The 13,772-nt window shown below is 41.0% G+C and overlaps 1 protein-coding gene across 10 annotated transcripts in view; it reads left to right on the top strand.

Annotated features, from left to right (window-relative positions):
* The window catches only part of carmil3 (capping protein regulator and myosin 1 linker 3), a 97,412-nt gene that overhangs the window by 36,569 nt on the left and 47,071 nt on the right, over nucleotides 1-13,772 (top strand). For all 10 annotated transcript variants that reach the window (XM_073490469.1, XM_073490467.1, XM_073490468.1 and 7 more), the window contains exons 12-15: nucleotides 917-1,003; nucleotides 4,057-4,166; nucleotides 7,851-7,928; nucleotides 12,588-12,664. In XM_073490469.1, the coding sequence (XP_073346570.1) occupies nucleotides 917-1,003; nucleotides 4,057-4,166; nucleotides 7,851-7,928; nucleotides 12,588-12,664 (352 nt within the window). The remainder of the gene's footprint in view (nucleotides 1-916; nucleotides 1,004-4,056; nucleotides 4,167-7,850; nucleotides 7,929-12,587; nucleotides 12,665-13,772) is intronic.

The following is a 13,772-nucleotide window of genomic DNA, read 5'->3' as shown; positions in this document are numbered from 1 at the left end:
TCAGTAAGTTCTTCGTGCTCAAACTTACTGCCCCCTGTGTGTGTGTGTGTGTGTGTCTGTGTGTGTGTGTGTGTGTCTGTGTGTGTGTCTGTGTGTGTGTGTGTGTGTGTGTCCGCCACAAATGTGTTGCATCCTTAACCACCATCACAATAATGCACATAAACCCATGACCTTCCTCGTGTGCCTGTTTGAAAAGGCATAAAATACACTTTGTAACAGCAAAGTACGAGTTCTGCACATTCAGTACACATTAATACTAGCTGAGACAGCCGAGAAAATAGGGGAACCAGGAGACAAGGTTTGGCACTTCAGTGAATTCCATTTTTAATAAAGCAGAGCGTTTCATATTATCATCATCAGGGCTGTAATGTGTTTAATCAAATCGCCGAGCTGAAACTAGTTGCTATGTAATTCAGCTTGGCATATTGTGTTCATATGAGTTTGTCTCTGCACAGGGTGTGTGGGAGAAAGTGAGATTGTAAAGTATGTTGGTGTGATGGTTTTTTTTAGCTGTAGTATACTTGTGGGTATGTATGTGTATGTTTTGGAGGGGGTGTAGTGAGAGAGGCTGCATTTTAGCCTGATGTTATGTGGCAAAGCTCTGCGTGGGTTGCTAACTCTTGAAGAGTGGACAAGTGTAGGGCTGTAAGTATGGTCATTATCCATTAATCTGTCAGTTATTTTGTTATAAGTGTTTGGTCTGCTTAGAAACCCAGCAAATTTTCACATTCAACAGGTTGGAAGCAGTGACATTTTTGTCATTTTTTATTATATCAAAATACTTGAGCAATTAATCGGCAGTCAGAAGAGTTGGGACTCATTTATTGCCAATCAACTAATCAATTGTTTTGCTTCTAGATGGGTGAATATGTTCTTGTGATTTATGAACTCTCTTCGTCTCCTCGCCTTATTTCAGGAGTCTCCAACCTGATTCAACAAGTGTGTCGCCTCAACAAGGGACTGCGCCTCCTCAATCTCTCCAAGACCTCCCTTTCCTCCAAGGGTAAGGGTGCTCCTCTGAGATACAGCAGCCTCTAGTGGCTGACCCTGCGCACAAACACACATTTTCAACGTCTTTAAAAGTAAATGAATGTCCTCTTCAATTTTAGAGCTGCGGCTGGCTCAAAGACACTTTAGCCGAGTGGAAGCTTTCCATTAAATCTGGGTTTGAATATGGTTTCTTCTGTTCATGCAACAGTTTCTCAGACCACAAGGCTGCCCTGCTGCCGCACACGCAGTTTTATTTGGGCTGGCGTTTACTCCCACGGATAAAAAGAGAGCCGTACAGTATGATCCATCAACCAAATGATAATCAGGCCAGAATCATAAGTAGTTGATCTGTTTTTTTCCCCCCTAAAATCCCACAGAGGAATTAGTGCGCTGTCCCAGTTCTGTTGCTTTTATCCCACACAATACAACCCTCCACTAGTATTACAGCAGATCCAACAGGATCATATTGATAAAGATGTGACTCTATAAATTAATAGCCTGGTCTTGATAGCATTTAGCTCAGAATAGCTTACAGTATTTTGTTGCATTTTTCATCTTTTATCGCATTTATGGGTAATAATGTTTATCTGATTGAGCTTATACAATGACTTCTTACCGAGTTACAAAATAGTATTATGCTGCCCTACATAGGCAGACACAGTAACTACATTTTTGATCATAAGTGTGTTAAGTACACAATCTGACTTTTTAATGTCTGTTTTCCCATATAAACAATGGTTTTATATGATAAAACAGAGAGGTGGGGTTAGCAGAGGTAAGCCTACGTCAGGCGAGATTTCTCCCTCCACCATGTAAGAGATTATCTCTTCACGTCTAGTGTTGTGCACGGATTCTGGAAAGAGATGTTAAGTTTACCAAACAAAAAAAAAAAACAAGCTGCCTGCTGCAGAGAGACGGTTAGCTAAAGAGGTAAAGAAAGAACTATGTCAAGAGAAACCTGGCTGGTATGATAGCCATGGCTAGCCTATGCTAAAGCTAAAAACATCTTTACATGATTCATTTTCCCTAGCTGTTATATGTAATCGAAAAATATCCTTTCTGCTGAACTGTCATCTAGTTTTGTTAACCAACATATTTAGGAATGTACAAGGAACGTAAATTAATTAGTATTTTAGGTTCTATGGCAGTATTTTGGGGGCTTAAATAGCTATCCCATAATGACATGACACGACCTGGTCTGACTCATTGAATGTATAACTGGGTATAAGTCTGCCATTGGCCGACGATTTCAGTAGGCATTCTCCTCCTTCCTCCGTCTGCATGTTAGCGTTTTCCAAATCCCAATCTTTAAGGACACAACGACATCAACTTCCAAGCTAGCAACCGACATGTTACCCAAACCCTAACCTGATTATGAGTGGTACAAACCTAAACAAGCTAGCAGCACTTACCTTTTCTTCTGCCGGGGTTTAGCCATTTCAATGCCAGAGTTTGCCTCCCCACATGCAAAAAAAGTTCCCCCTGACACTAGGGGGCACCGTTGCTGCAGGGCTTTGTGCCACCAAAGTAGATTGTGATTGATTTAAAGAAATACAACCAAGGCAGAGTGCTTTTTTTTCCCCTTCACCAGGATGATAATGGGTTCAGCCAGACCTTTCTCCAGAGCTGACACAGCACTGTGGAGATAGGTCTGCCTAGGCGAGACTAAAAAAGACATAAAATGGAGGCAGTACAACCTTTTTGTCTGTTACGCAGTTTGATGGCCAGCTTGAAAATTACACTCTTTTATCTGACTTCTCTGCCTCTGTAGTTACTACTGTCTGCCTTTGTAGGGCAGTATAGCAGAGGTGGTGTTGAATGTAATTATAAAGCTGAAAGCTGAGTGTTATCTATAGACGCCACAAACAACAACCTCGATACGCTGTTAGTGTACATTATGAATGGGGAGCCCACAATAGGTGTGATTTGAAACGGCATTGTGTTGACACAGTGATTCAAGGGAATGCAGTGATGATGCTGACCTTGAATGGTGGGTGGTGGTATGACTTTGCAGGGGCTGAGTATTTTTTGTTGAATATTTATAGATCTCTCTCCGTCTCCCCTCCTTCTGTCTGTCTCTAAAACACCTACACATATGCCGACACAAGCATGCGCACACACGCTAAGTCCTCACACACACGAATGCATAGATTTGATCAGACATGCAAATAGGCAGATATATCGCGGCCGCGCTCACACCCGTGCTCCCACACACACACTTGACATTGTCACACAGACTGGATGGTTTCTAAAAGTCTCCACTTCGAGCAGAATCAAGCAGCTGATAGATGGATGGATGGATGGATGGATGGAGGGGGGATTAGACACCGTGTCCCCTCTTCCCCTCATTTCTCTCCTAATCGCTACAAATTAGGGATGAAGAGCTTAGCGCCTTGCCAGTTTCAGAGCGGCACATGTAGTAGCTGTCTTCCTCCACACAAACTCCCCAATGCTGGAGAACAGGAGAAAAACACTTCCTCTAACTGCTGGCTATACTCTGACACATCATATAGTGAGTGACACACAAAGTAACTATGTTTGTCAACTTTTTTATTTGTTGCTGCTGTTAGATATTCCTCCTGTGTTGTTATTGTGTCTATATTTAATCCTCAACTTGCCGTGTCGTGCTGTGCTGTGCTGTGCTGTGCTTCGCTTGAGTTTTGCAGGGTGAGGATTTTAATGAGGGGTTCCATCGGGCCTGTGGGTGTAATTGTGTAGTGATCTGATTTGAGAGAATGATCGTCTTTTGTTTTGGCTTTCAGGGTACACTTGGATACTGGGATAGGGAAAAAAAAATATGGCTGGCTTCCTCCAAAAGCTCCTTTCATAACTCGCCTGCCATACAAGTCCGTGCTCAATTATTTCTTTTGCCACCGAGATTGCTCACCCTCTTCCATTATGTAGTTTTGTATTCATTAGTTGCTAATAAGTCACGTCCAGAGCATTAAATTGGCTCATTTAAAAAAAAAAAGGGATCATTATAAGATGATTAAGTTGTTTATCCATACTCCCTATCTCTTCTCCCCTATTTCTTCCCCTCTATCCCATCTCCTCTCCCCCCTTTAGGTGTGGTTTCTCTGTCGCAGGCGTTGTGTTCAAGTGACGACTACTCCAATTCTCTGCTGCATCTGGATCTCAGCAAAAACCCCGGGGTTCTGTCTGGAGAGGATGCCACAGTGAGGAACACACATACAGACATATATGCAGTGCTTATAAAAAGTTTTCAATCCTCTGTGAATTTTTATTTGGTGACACTAAGTGAATTTCCATCCACCTGTTTTTATGCACACCTTTTGATTTGCATATAACAAAACCTGAGAGCAATTGTACTAAATTTTAAACAAAAGGAAAAGAAAGTTGAATCACCCAAAAAAAAGGTTTTTTGTTGCATTGCAAAACCAAAATGCAACAAAATCATAGTTTTCTGTGTGAAGGCAGTTTTAATCCTGTGCTGGATTGCCGCTACCAATGAAAACTAAACTTATAAAATGTATATATATTGGAATGGCTATGTTTGGAGAATGCAGACCATAAATATTACAAAACACAGGGTTTAATTTCATTAAAATTTCAAGGACTAGAACTGTTGAAACTCCTTCACTTTTACCAGAAACATCATACTATACTATATTGTATGTTCAGTATACATAAAACACTATGAAGGGCCATTCTAAATGAGTGCTCTCACTTTTCCTACTTCAAGTACATTTGGACGATAATGCTTTTACTTTTTCTGAAGGTTAAAGGTTTTCTTGATATTGTTGTATCACTACTTCTGCTGAACACTTCCACCGCGCAGAAATGCAACAAAGTTAAATGGAAACCGACTGAGCAAATCTATAATGACGTGCATTGAGACTGATTTAAACCTGAAGAGAAAAATGACAGCAGTCAAAAACATCACATCTGTGTTTTCCATTGTGTTTTCTACATGATTTGAGGTTCGACTGGCATTTCCTTAAATATGTTAAAATGTTGCGCTGTCTTCCTCTGCAGTGCTTTAACAGCACCTGACTGCAAACGGTTCACCACCAGCTGTTAATCTTAATGAATGAATTCCTAATATTTACATAATGGTAGTGTTCATTTGCATTTTCCTATTGCAGATTTTCTAGAACTTTGACTAGAATTTAATGAAGTATGTAAAGGGGAAAGAGCCTTGAATGTCAATCTGAAAACGGATTGCTACAAAGTGATCTAAATTCACTTCAAAAAGCTCGCTCTATAAGTATTGACCCCATTCCTCTGCGCAACTGCTCAAGCTCAGTCAGGCTATACGGGGATTGTGAGTGAGCAGCATTTTCAAATCCTGCCACAAGTTCTGGATTGAATTGAGATGTGGACTCTCTCCAGGAAGACCTGAGCATTGTTGTTTTTAGTTGTTTAGCTTTGGCTTTATGCCTGGGCTCATTGTTTTCCTAGAAAACAAATATTGTCCTAAGTTGCAGCGTTTCTTTTTGCAGACTTCATCAGGTTTTCATCCAGGATATCTCTCTATTTCTCTGCCTTCATTTTTACTAAGGGTAAAATGAATGGAGCCGTCTAGGAAATATTGCAGAAAAGTGTCCTCACAGCATGATGCTGCACAACATCATGCTTCACACCAGGGAGGCTACAGTATGTTCATGATGATATGATGAATAAAAATCTCAATTTTCTCACCAGTCTCACCAGATCAAAGAACCTTCTTCCAGCTGAGTTCAGACTTTCACACGCGTCTTTTGGCAAAAATGTAGCTGAGATGTCATGTGAGGGTTTTTTCCTGAGTGACTTTTTCTTGGCTACTCTTCCTGCCTGCAACAGGCAAAGCACCTGGCCAACTTTTTTGTCGTCTGCACCGTCTCTCTAGTCTGAGCCTCTGAAACTTGGATCTCCTTCAGGCTTGGCAGAGATCTCCTGGTGGCCTCCTTCATGCTCACTCACTCAGTTTTTGAGGACAGCCTATTCTCAGCAGATTTATAGCTGTGCCATTTTCTTTCCATTACTCAATGATTGACGCAATTGAACCTTATCCAAGTGATCTTTTGGCAGTTGGAAATCTTCTCTGACCTGTGTTTCTTTGTCTGCTATGGAGGGATCTTTTTGTTTTGAAAAAAAATCGACTTTGTTTTAATGTGGTAAAACAAGAAAACATGAAAACTTTCAAAAGAGGATAAGTATAAGGATGCATTTTTATAAGCACTGCGTATTTTTGTATATATTGTATGCATGTATATTTTTAACAGTCCCTTCCAAAACTATTGGAACAGCACAGCCAATTCCTTTATTTTGGCTGTGCGCTGAAAACTTTTGGGTTTGACACCAAAATATGGATATGAGACAAGAGATCAGTATGTCAGCTACCATTTCAGGTTTTCTAGATCTGTTAACAAACTTAGAATATAGCACCTTTTGTTTGAACCCAACCATTTTTCAAGTGAGCAAAATTATTGGAACATATGACTGACAGGTGTTTTTTGCTACCCAGTTGTGTCCTATTACATTGATTATTCAAACAGCAAATAGTGCTGACTGTCTACTCTCAGTTTCAGCTTTGGGTTTTGCCTTTGCAGACTGCATTTATACTTAAAAGGGTATAACCAACATGAAGACCAGAGAGCTGTCTATAGGAGAAAAGCAAGCAACTTTGAAGCTAAGGGAGATGATGGGTCTTAGCCAGTACAACCCTTTGGAATGTCCTGAAGAAGAAAGAAACCACTGGTGTACTCAGCAACAGCTGTCGAACTGGTAGACGAAGGAAAACATCAGCAGTTGATGACAGAAACATTATAATATATATAAAGAAAAATTCACCAACAACCTCCAGAGGGTAGGAGTGAAGGTATCACAATCCACCGTTCACAGAAGACTTCAGGAACAAAAGTACAGAGGCTACACCAGGAGATGCAAACCACTCATAGCAATAAGAATAGGAAGGCCAGATAGGAATTTGCCAAAAGGTACAGAGACGAGGCTCATTAGTTCTGGGACAACGTTTTATGGACTGATGAGACAAAGATTAACCTTCACCAAAGTGATGGACAGGCTAATGTGTGGAGAAAGGAAGGATCTGCTCATGATCCCAAACACACAAGCTCATCTGTGAAACAAGGTGGAGGTAATATCATGGCTTGGGCTTGCATGGCTTCTTCTGGGACAGGCTCATTGATCTTCATTGATGATGTAACACATGATGGTAACAGCAAAATAAACTCAGAAGTCTAGAAACATTTTGTCGGCCAATTTAAAGAGAGATGGAACCAAACTGATCGGGAGATCCTTCATCATGCAGCAAGACAACGATCCAGAACACACTACCAAAACAACCAAGGAGTTCATCAGGGGAAAGAAGTGGAAGGTTTAAGACTGGCCAAGTCAGTCTCCAGACTTGAACCCTATTGAGCATTTTACCTGCTAAAGAGGAGACTGAAGGGAGAACCCCCCCGAAACAAACATCAACTGAAAGAGGCTGCGGTGAAAGCCTGGAAAAGCATCACAAAAGAAGAATGCAAAGGTTTGGTGATGTCAGTGGGTTGCAGGCTTGATGCAGTTATTGCAAGCAAAGGATTTGCAACTAAATATTAAGTATTATTCACTCTAATCTATTTTAAGTCTACCTGCTCTTATACTTTTGCTCACCTAAAAATGTGGTGTTCCATTACAAATGATGCTATCGTCTAAGTTTTTTAACAGATCTAGATTTAAATACCTGGAAATGAAAGCTGAAATGCCGATCTATTGTCTCATATTCATCTTTTGATGTCAAACCCAAAGGTTTTCAGTGTACAGCCAAAAAAAAGGAATTGGCCTCGCTGTTCCAATAGTTTTGGAGGGGACTGTATGTTCATCTTCTAAAAGACACATTCTTTCTTCCTGTGCAGAACCTGTACTTGTTCCTGGCCCAGCCTAACTGCCTGGTCCACTTGGACCTGTCTGGAACAGACTGCACCGTGGACTCGGTTTGTACTCACCATCTCTTGTACACCTACTATCCACCCATCACTTTCTGATCTCATCTCTGTGATGGGATTCTGGCCAAGAAAACGGGAAGAGGTAGCGCCTTGAATACGAATCAACCACCACACAAAAACAATGTTAGATCAGTTGACTCACAGGCCTCCTTCGAGCTCCTCTGTGCATAATGCTCTGAGTGTTGGTAAAAGCTCTTAGAAAGGCACCACAATAGAAAACGTATACCGCTTATGAATTATCCAACAGATACATTGTGTGAATAGCATACAGGAGCCTCTTGTGTGTTTCATGCGTTTGTTCACATCCTTGTCACTTCAGAGAGATGACTTTGTCTGTGTTGTTACTGTGTCTAAATTTAGCACATCTGCCAGTGTGACAAAACGCTGTCTTGCCGCATTAACAGATACGCTAAAAGCTGAAAGGATGACGGAGCTCTCTCTCTCTCTCTGAAAGTGTTCAGTCACCACGCTTGAATGTGTCTGCCCCTGCTGGTTACTGCTGAGATGGCAGTTCGACCTGGCTGGCTGTGAATCGACAAGACTGTAACAACTGTACTCAGGATGTTTTAAGTGTGTGTCTCCCACTGGAAGATGTAGAGGTTTGTGAAAAGCGCTGGCTGAACGGGAGATCACATCTATTGTTTATGTGCAGTTGCTGCCGCTTTGTCAGTGCTGAATTACTGCTGACAGGATAATATGCGGCAGGGACGTGCAAGGTTGGGTAGAACAGTCATAAATGCTCTGCTGCCGGGAGGTCAGAGTGCACTAGAGATCTACTCTGAGCTCTACTCTTGCTCAGTGACACCTCAGCAGGGTTGCTGACATGGAGGGTGGTGTCTATACTCCCTGTATTGCCACGATGCCTTGTCGTATTATAGATCATATTAGCTACACTCAAGGTCTTAGTCCAACACTTTTATCGACTTGAATTAATGTCATTTTTCAGTACTGTGTTCCTCCCAGTGGTGGAATGTAACTTATGAGCATTTACTGTGTGAAACAAGTAGTTATGAGGAAGTACTGCACTCAAGTTCAGTTTAAAGGAACTCTGACTTTACTTCAGACTTTACTAAACTTTATTTACTTGTACTTTACACATTTTTTGCGCTTTTTACTTTACATTTTTGAAACAGTTGTAGTTACTGATTACTTTGCATGTTTTAGAAACCTTTTCCATAGAAAACCTATAAACCGCTTCTAAAACATGATCATTCAGTCAATTTGTTCTGGAATTGAATCCTTTTTTATAGTTTCAGTTGTTCAGTTTGCATTGGCAGTAGTTGAATCAGGCTCTGATTCAGCTGTGGCAGAGTGAAAAGTAAAACAGGAAGGCTGATATCAATGACATCAAATTTTAAATGGTAATGCAGGATTAGATACATTCACACTTTCCTGTGTGAAGGTCATTTTAATCCAGTGTGGGAATGGCAGACTCTGCCACTGAGAATTAAAAACTACCATATAAGGAGGAAATCATAAAATGTTCATGTATTGAATGGCTATTTTTGGAGAATGCAGACCATAAATACCCATTCAAAAACATAAAAACAAGGATTAGTACTTTAAACTGCCCAATACTTAATAAAGTAATTTAAAACTGCTCCACCTCGACCAAAAACTGTGATAATTATACTATGATGTATGTACAGTAAACTGTATATATATAACGCTATGACTTGTAATGAAGTTCACCCCTTCTACTTAAGATACTGAGCACTTCCAGCCCTGGTTTTTTCGTCACCACAGTCGCTGCACTTTACTGTGCCCGTGTTTGCTTTCCTTCCTTGCTGCACTTCACTTGAGCGGTTTTAAACGCCTACGAGCAGGCAGCATGCCGAGCAGGTATCTGTTTCAGGAAGGAATAGTCCACCCCGTGAAACTAATCTTCCTCCCGCCCTGTAAATGTGGGCCATGAATTTTGTATTAAATTATGTGCATGAATGGAAGTCATTGCATCTATTCTGCTTTATTTGCAAGTTCTCAAACTTTGTCTCCCCCCTATTTCTCTTTAAAACTCCCCTTGAGACTAAAAGAGAGCTCTCTGTGATAGCTGCTTCATGTCCTGTCCCGTTTGGCTAATTGTCATTTATCCTTTAGAGAGAAACCGTCTGAGAGAGAATTTGTCTTTTTTAGTGTTGGCTTGTTGGATTGAATTATTAATAAGTTCCTGTTTTAATCTGCGTTGATGTACCGACAACGGTCGATTAGTCAGTTTGCGTGATGGATGACACTGCCAGGGAAAAAATAGATTTGTCCAATAGTTTAACCTCTCACAAGCAATGAGATGCTACTTAAAGTCTTACGAGAAATTGGGTTTTGATGGCGATCATATTTGCCTAGAGCTCTCTCCTGTCTAATAAACACACATATATCATCTTTATTTCTAGATTAATTGGCTCACAGATTCCTGAACATTCATTTAGGTACTTTCAGAGCCCCGTAGTTTGAATGTGAACCATATCTTCTCAAGATGAGAGCTTGATTGGATATGCCCTTTGATGGATGGCCGATGAATGGCTGCATAGCTGCATGATTTTACATTGATCATTAAAGCAGGTGACGCAGCAGACTTAATTTCCCCACACAAGTTTTGAGTGACTTTTTTCCATATTTAATGTGAAACTTGGCGTTTGACGGATGTTCAATAGAACAAATTGAAGAATGTAAGTAATTATTTTCTGGTATGGTTTCAGCTTGACTTTGACTCAGTGTAATACAATTACACTTCTTATTGCCCATTTGGTCCAGCGATCGGGAATTAGTGGACTTTCTGTGACGGATGAGCACTTTCCATACACGCTTTGAAAGATTGGTGGAAACACAGCCTCTGCCGTGTTTCACTCGGCTGCTGGAGCTCGAGCATTAACCCTGAAGTGGACAACAGCTTGCAGTCACTGTTCTCTTCAAAATATTAGTGCCTAAATAACATTTTTCCCTTTGGAGAATATATAGTTTTTATTTTCATCATTGCCCATTCAGGATATATACTTTAAAAGATAATGACAACAACAACTTTGAATACTGAATTGCCAAGCATTTCAACCAATGCTAGTGGCACAGCTCCATAGATGACAATCTCAGTGTGTCTGTTTTTACCTTTAGTTGCATCTTTGAGGTTGACATTTGTGGTTTTCAGTGAATAGTCCCAACAACTTGAGTGGATGTATTGCCGTGAAAATTGGGTTGACACATCAGTACTCGTCTCAGAAAGAAATGTTTTCACTTGGGTGATCTTGTTTCCTCTGACTTTTTCTGTAGCCCCATCATCAGGTCAGTATGATCTAAGCCTGCAAAACTAATGAAATTCCCATTAACCTCAGCTGTACTTTGTTTTAAATTTTGTTATGCTAACATGCTAAACTAAGATGGTGTCCACAGTAAACCTCATAGCTGCTTAACATCAGCACATTAACTTAGGATTGCTGTGCCTCGGTGTGGCCTTGTAGAGCTGCCAGCAAGGTTTTTGAAATAACACCAAATTTTAGTACTTTATCTAAGTAGAACAGTTTAAAATTGTTGTAACTAACAATATTGTGTGGCCATTAAATCGTAGAAAGCCTCATTAAAGTCGCTGGCAGTGGAAAGTATGGAAAGCAGTTCGAGCTTTTCGTCTCTTGACAATGTGAAGCCTAACTTTGCTGGATTTTGATGGAGGTCAGGTCATTGAAGTTCCCCCCGCATTGACCTTTCTCTGGATTTCACTGATATTCTGTAAGGACTCACAGGTCATCAATGTTGAACTGCTGGTTTAATCTTTAACAATTCATTGTATTTTATATGCTTTAGATATTTTGTTTTATGTTAAATATGAATCTGAAAAGTAACCAGTAGCTAAATCTGTCAGATAAATGTAGTGGAGTAAAACGTATAGAGCATAAGGGAACATAAAATGGAAGTACAGTGCATTACACTAAATGTTACTGTCCACCACTGTATAAGGTGAAATTAGTCATTGTTTCCCACTGTAACTGAGACAGTTTAGAGTCATTTTAGGGTTTAGTGCCTTGCTCAAGTGCGTACAGTCATAATGTAGCATCTTACCTAGAACTCTAAGCAAAATCTGAACACGTATTCAGAACAGATATGTCTTTGTTTTCACCTGTTGAAAGTGCCATTTCCCAGAATATATGTCATATGATTCCATGTCCCTCGGCAGGCACATACTATAAATGCTCAGTACACTTGCGTGTGGATGTACGAAAGTAATGACAAATGTTGCATTATCTTTTACAAACTCTAACCATATGGTACTGAAAAGGATCAAATAAATTGTGATTGTCCTCATTTGACCAGCAGTAACATCTCATTTAGTTCTGGTCCATTTTCACACACACCAATCTGCAGAGTCAGGCCACTTCTATGAAATTCAGGTTTTTTTTAATGCCCTCCATAATGAAATTCTATTTTTAATACCATCTGTGATGCTATCATGATCCGTTTCTGGACATTTCTTGGATGACGTTTCAGCCAAGATAGGAATATAGTAGCCTTATTTTTTTAGTGCTTTCACATTGCATTTGTGTCGGCTTTAATCTGTACTGTAACCATTGTGCAGTGTTCAAGAGCCAAAATAACTGTTATACAACTCAATCACATCGCTGTAGTGAACCTAACACAACCCTATCCGTCTCTCTGTTTCCCTGCCAGTTGTTTGGGGCCTTGCTGCGAGGCTGCTGCGCTGACCTCTCCTACCTGAATCTATCCAAGAACTCCTTCTCTCACAGGTGGGTGTTCACCTCAAATGTAAATTCCTGTTGAGGCTATTTTTCGGTTTCTTCCTCTGACTCAGCCGAATAGCTCTGGAGGAATTCCAGTCATGAGGCGCTGAGCGGAGCGAGCATCATCCTTTATTTTCTGCTGTAGATTAGTGTTTAGCCTTGGACCTTGCTGACGGAATTAACGCGCACGCTCGGCTCACCCCGCTCATTTGTTCTGGCTCGCTGCGTGTGTGTGCGTGTGTGCAGAATGCCTGTCTTACTTTAATGTACACATGTCTCTGTTTGCTAACAAGTTCCCCATCTGTCAAGCGCTTGTTTGCCCACAAGTCTTTTTTTTTTTTCCTCGGGTAACAATACGTGTGTGTGTGTGTGTGTGTGTGTGTGTGTGTGTGTGTGTGTGTGTGTGTGTGTGTGTGTGTGTGTGTGTGTGTGTGTGTGTGTGTGTGTGTGTGTGTGTGTGTGTGTGTGTGTGTGTGTGTGTGTGTGTGTGTGTGTGTGTGTGTGTGTGTGTGTGTGTGTGTTTGTGGGGGTGTATGCGTCTGCTGTGTTTACCTAGCTAGCAGGCAGAAGCAGCTCCGGCTCTCATCATGTCGTGTCCCTCAGGAGCCCAGGAGCTTCCCTGCTCAGCATATTACATTACAGAATTACAGAGAGAGAAGTTCATGAAAAATGAGACTAATTTTAGACAGGAATTATTGTTCCAGTCCCCAGGCTCCCACGCCTGCATGTTTTTTTTCCCCCTCTCTCTCGCTCTGTATGCTTCTTTCTATCTACTGTATCTCTCAATCCATCTTCTACTTTTCGCTGGCTGCACCTCTTCACCTTTCTTCTTTCATTCTTAATGATGGGAACTTTTTGCTCTTGCTGGAGTTCTTGAACGCACAACTCTCTAATTTCTAACACTCCATCCATCTTCTCTGTCTGTTTTTTATCTTTTACTTTCCACAGCCGTTTTCTCCTCTTATCCCTCTCGCCTTGCTTACTGCCTCCTTCGCTCTATCACCACCTTTACTTCCTCTACTCTTTCATTCCTCCCTGCTTATATTCCCTTCTCCTCTCTCCTCCTCCCTTCATCCCCTTACCAGCACTCTTTCTCCTTGTATCTTCCTCCTCT

The sequence above is a fragment of the Pagrus major genome, chromosome 21 (genome assembly GCF_040436345.1).
Source record: "Pagrus major chromosome 21, Pma_NU_1.0".
NCBI lineage: Eukaryota > Metazoa > Chordata > Actinopteri > Spariformes > Sparidae > Pagrus > Pagrus major.
This window is presented reverse-complemented; position numbering and strand designations above follow the sequence as displayed.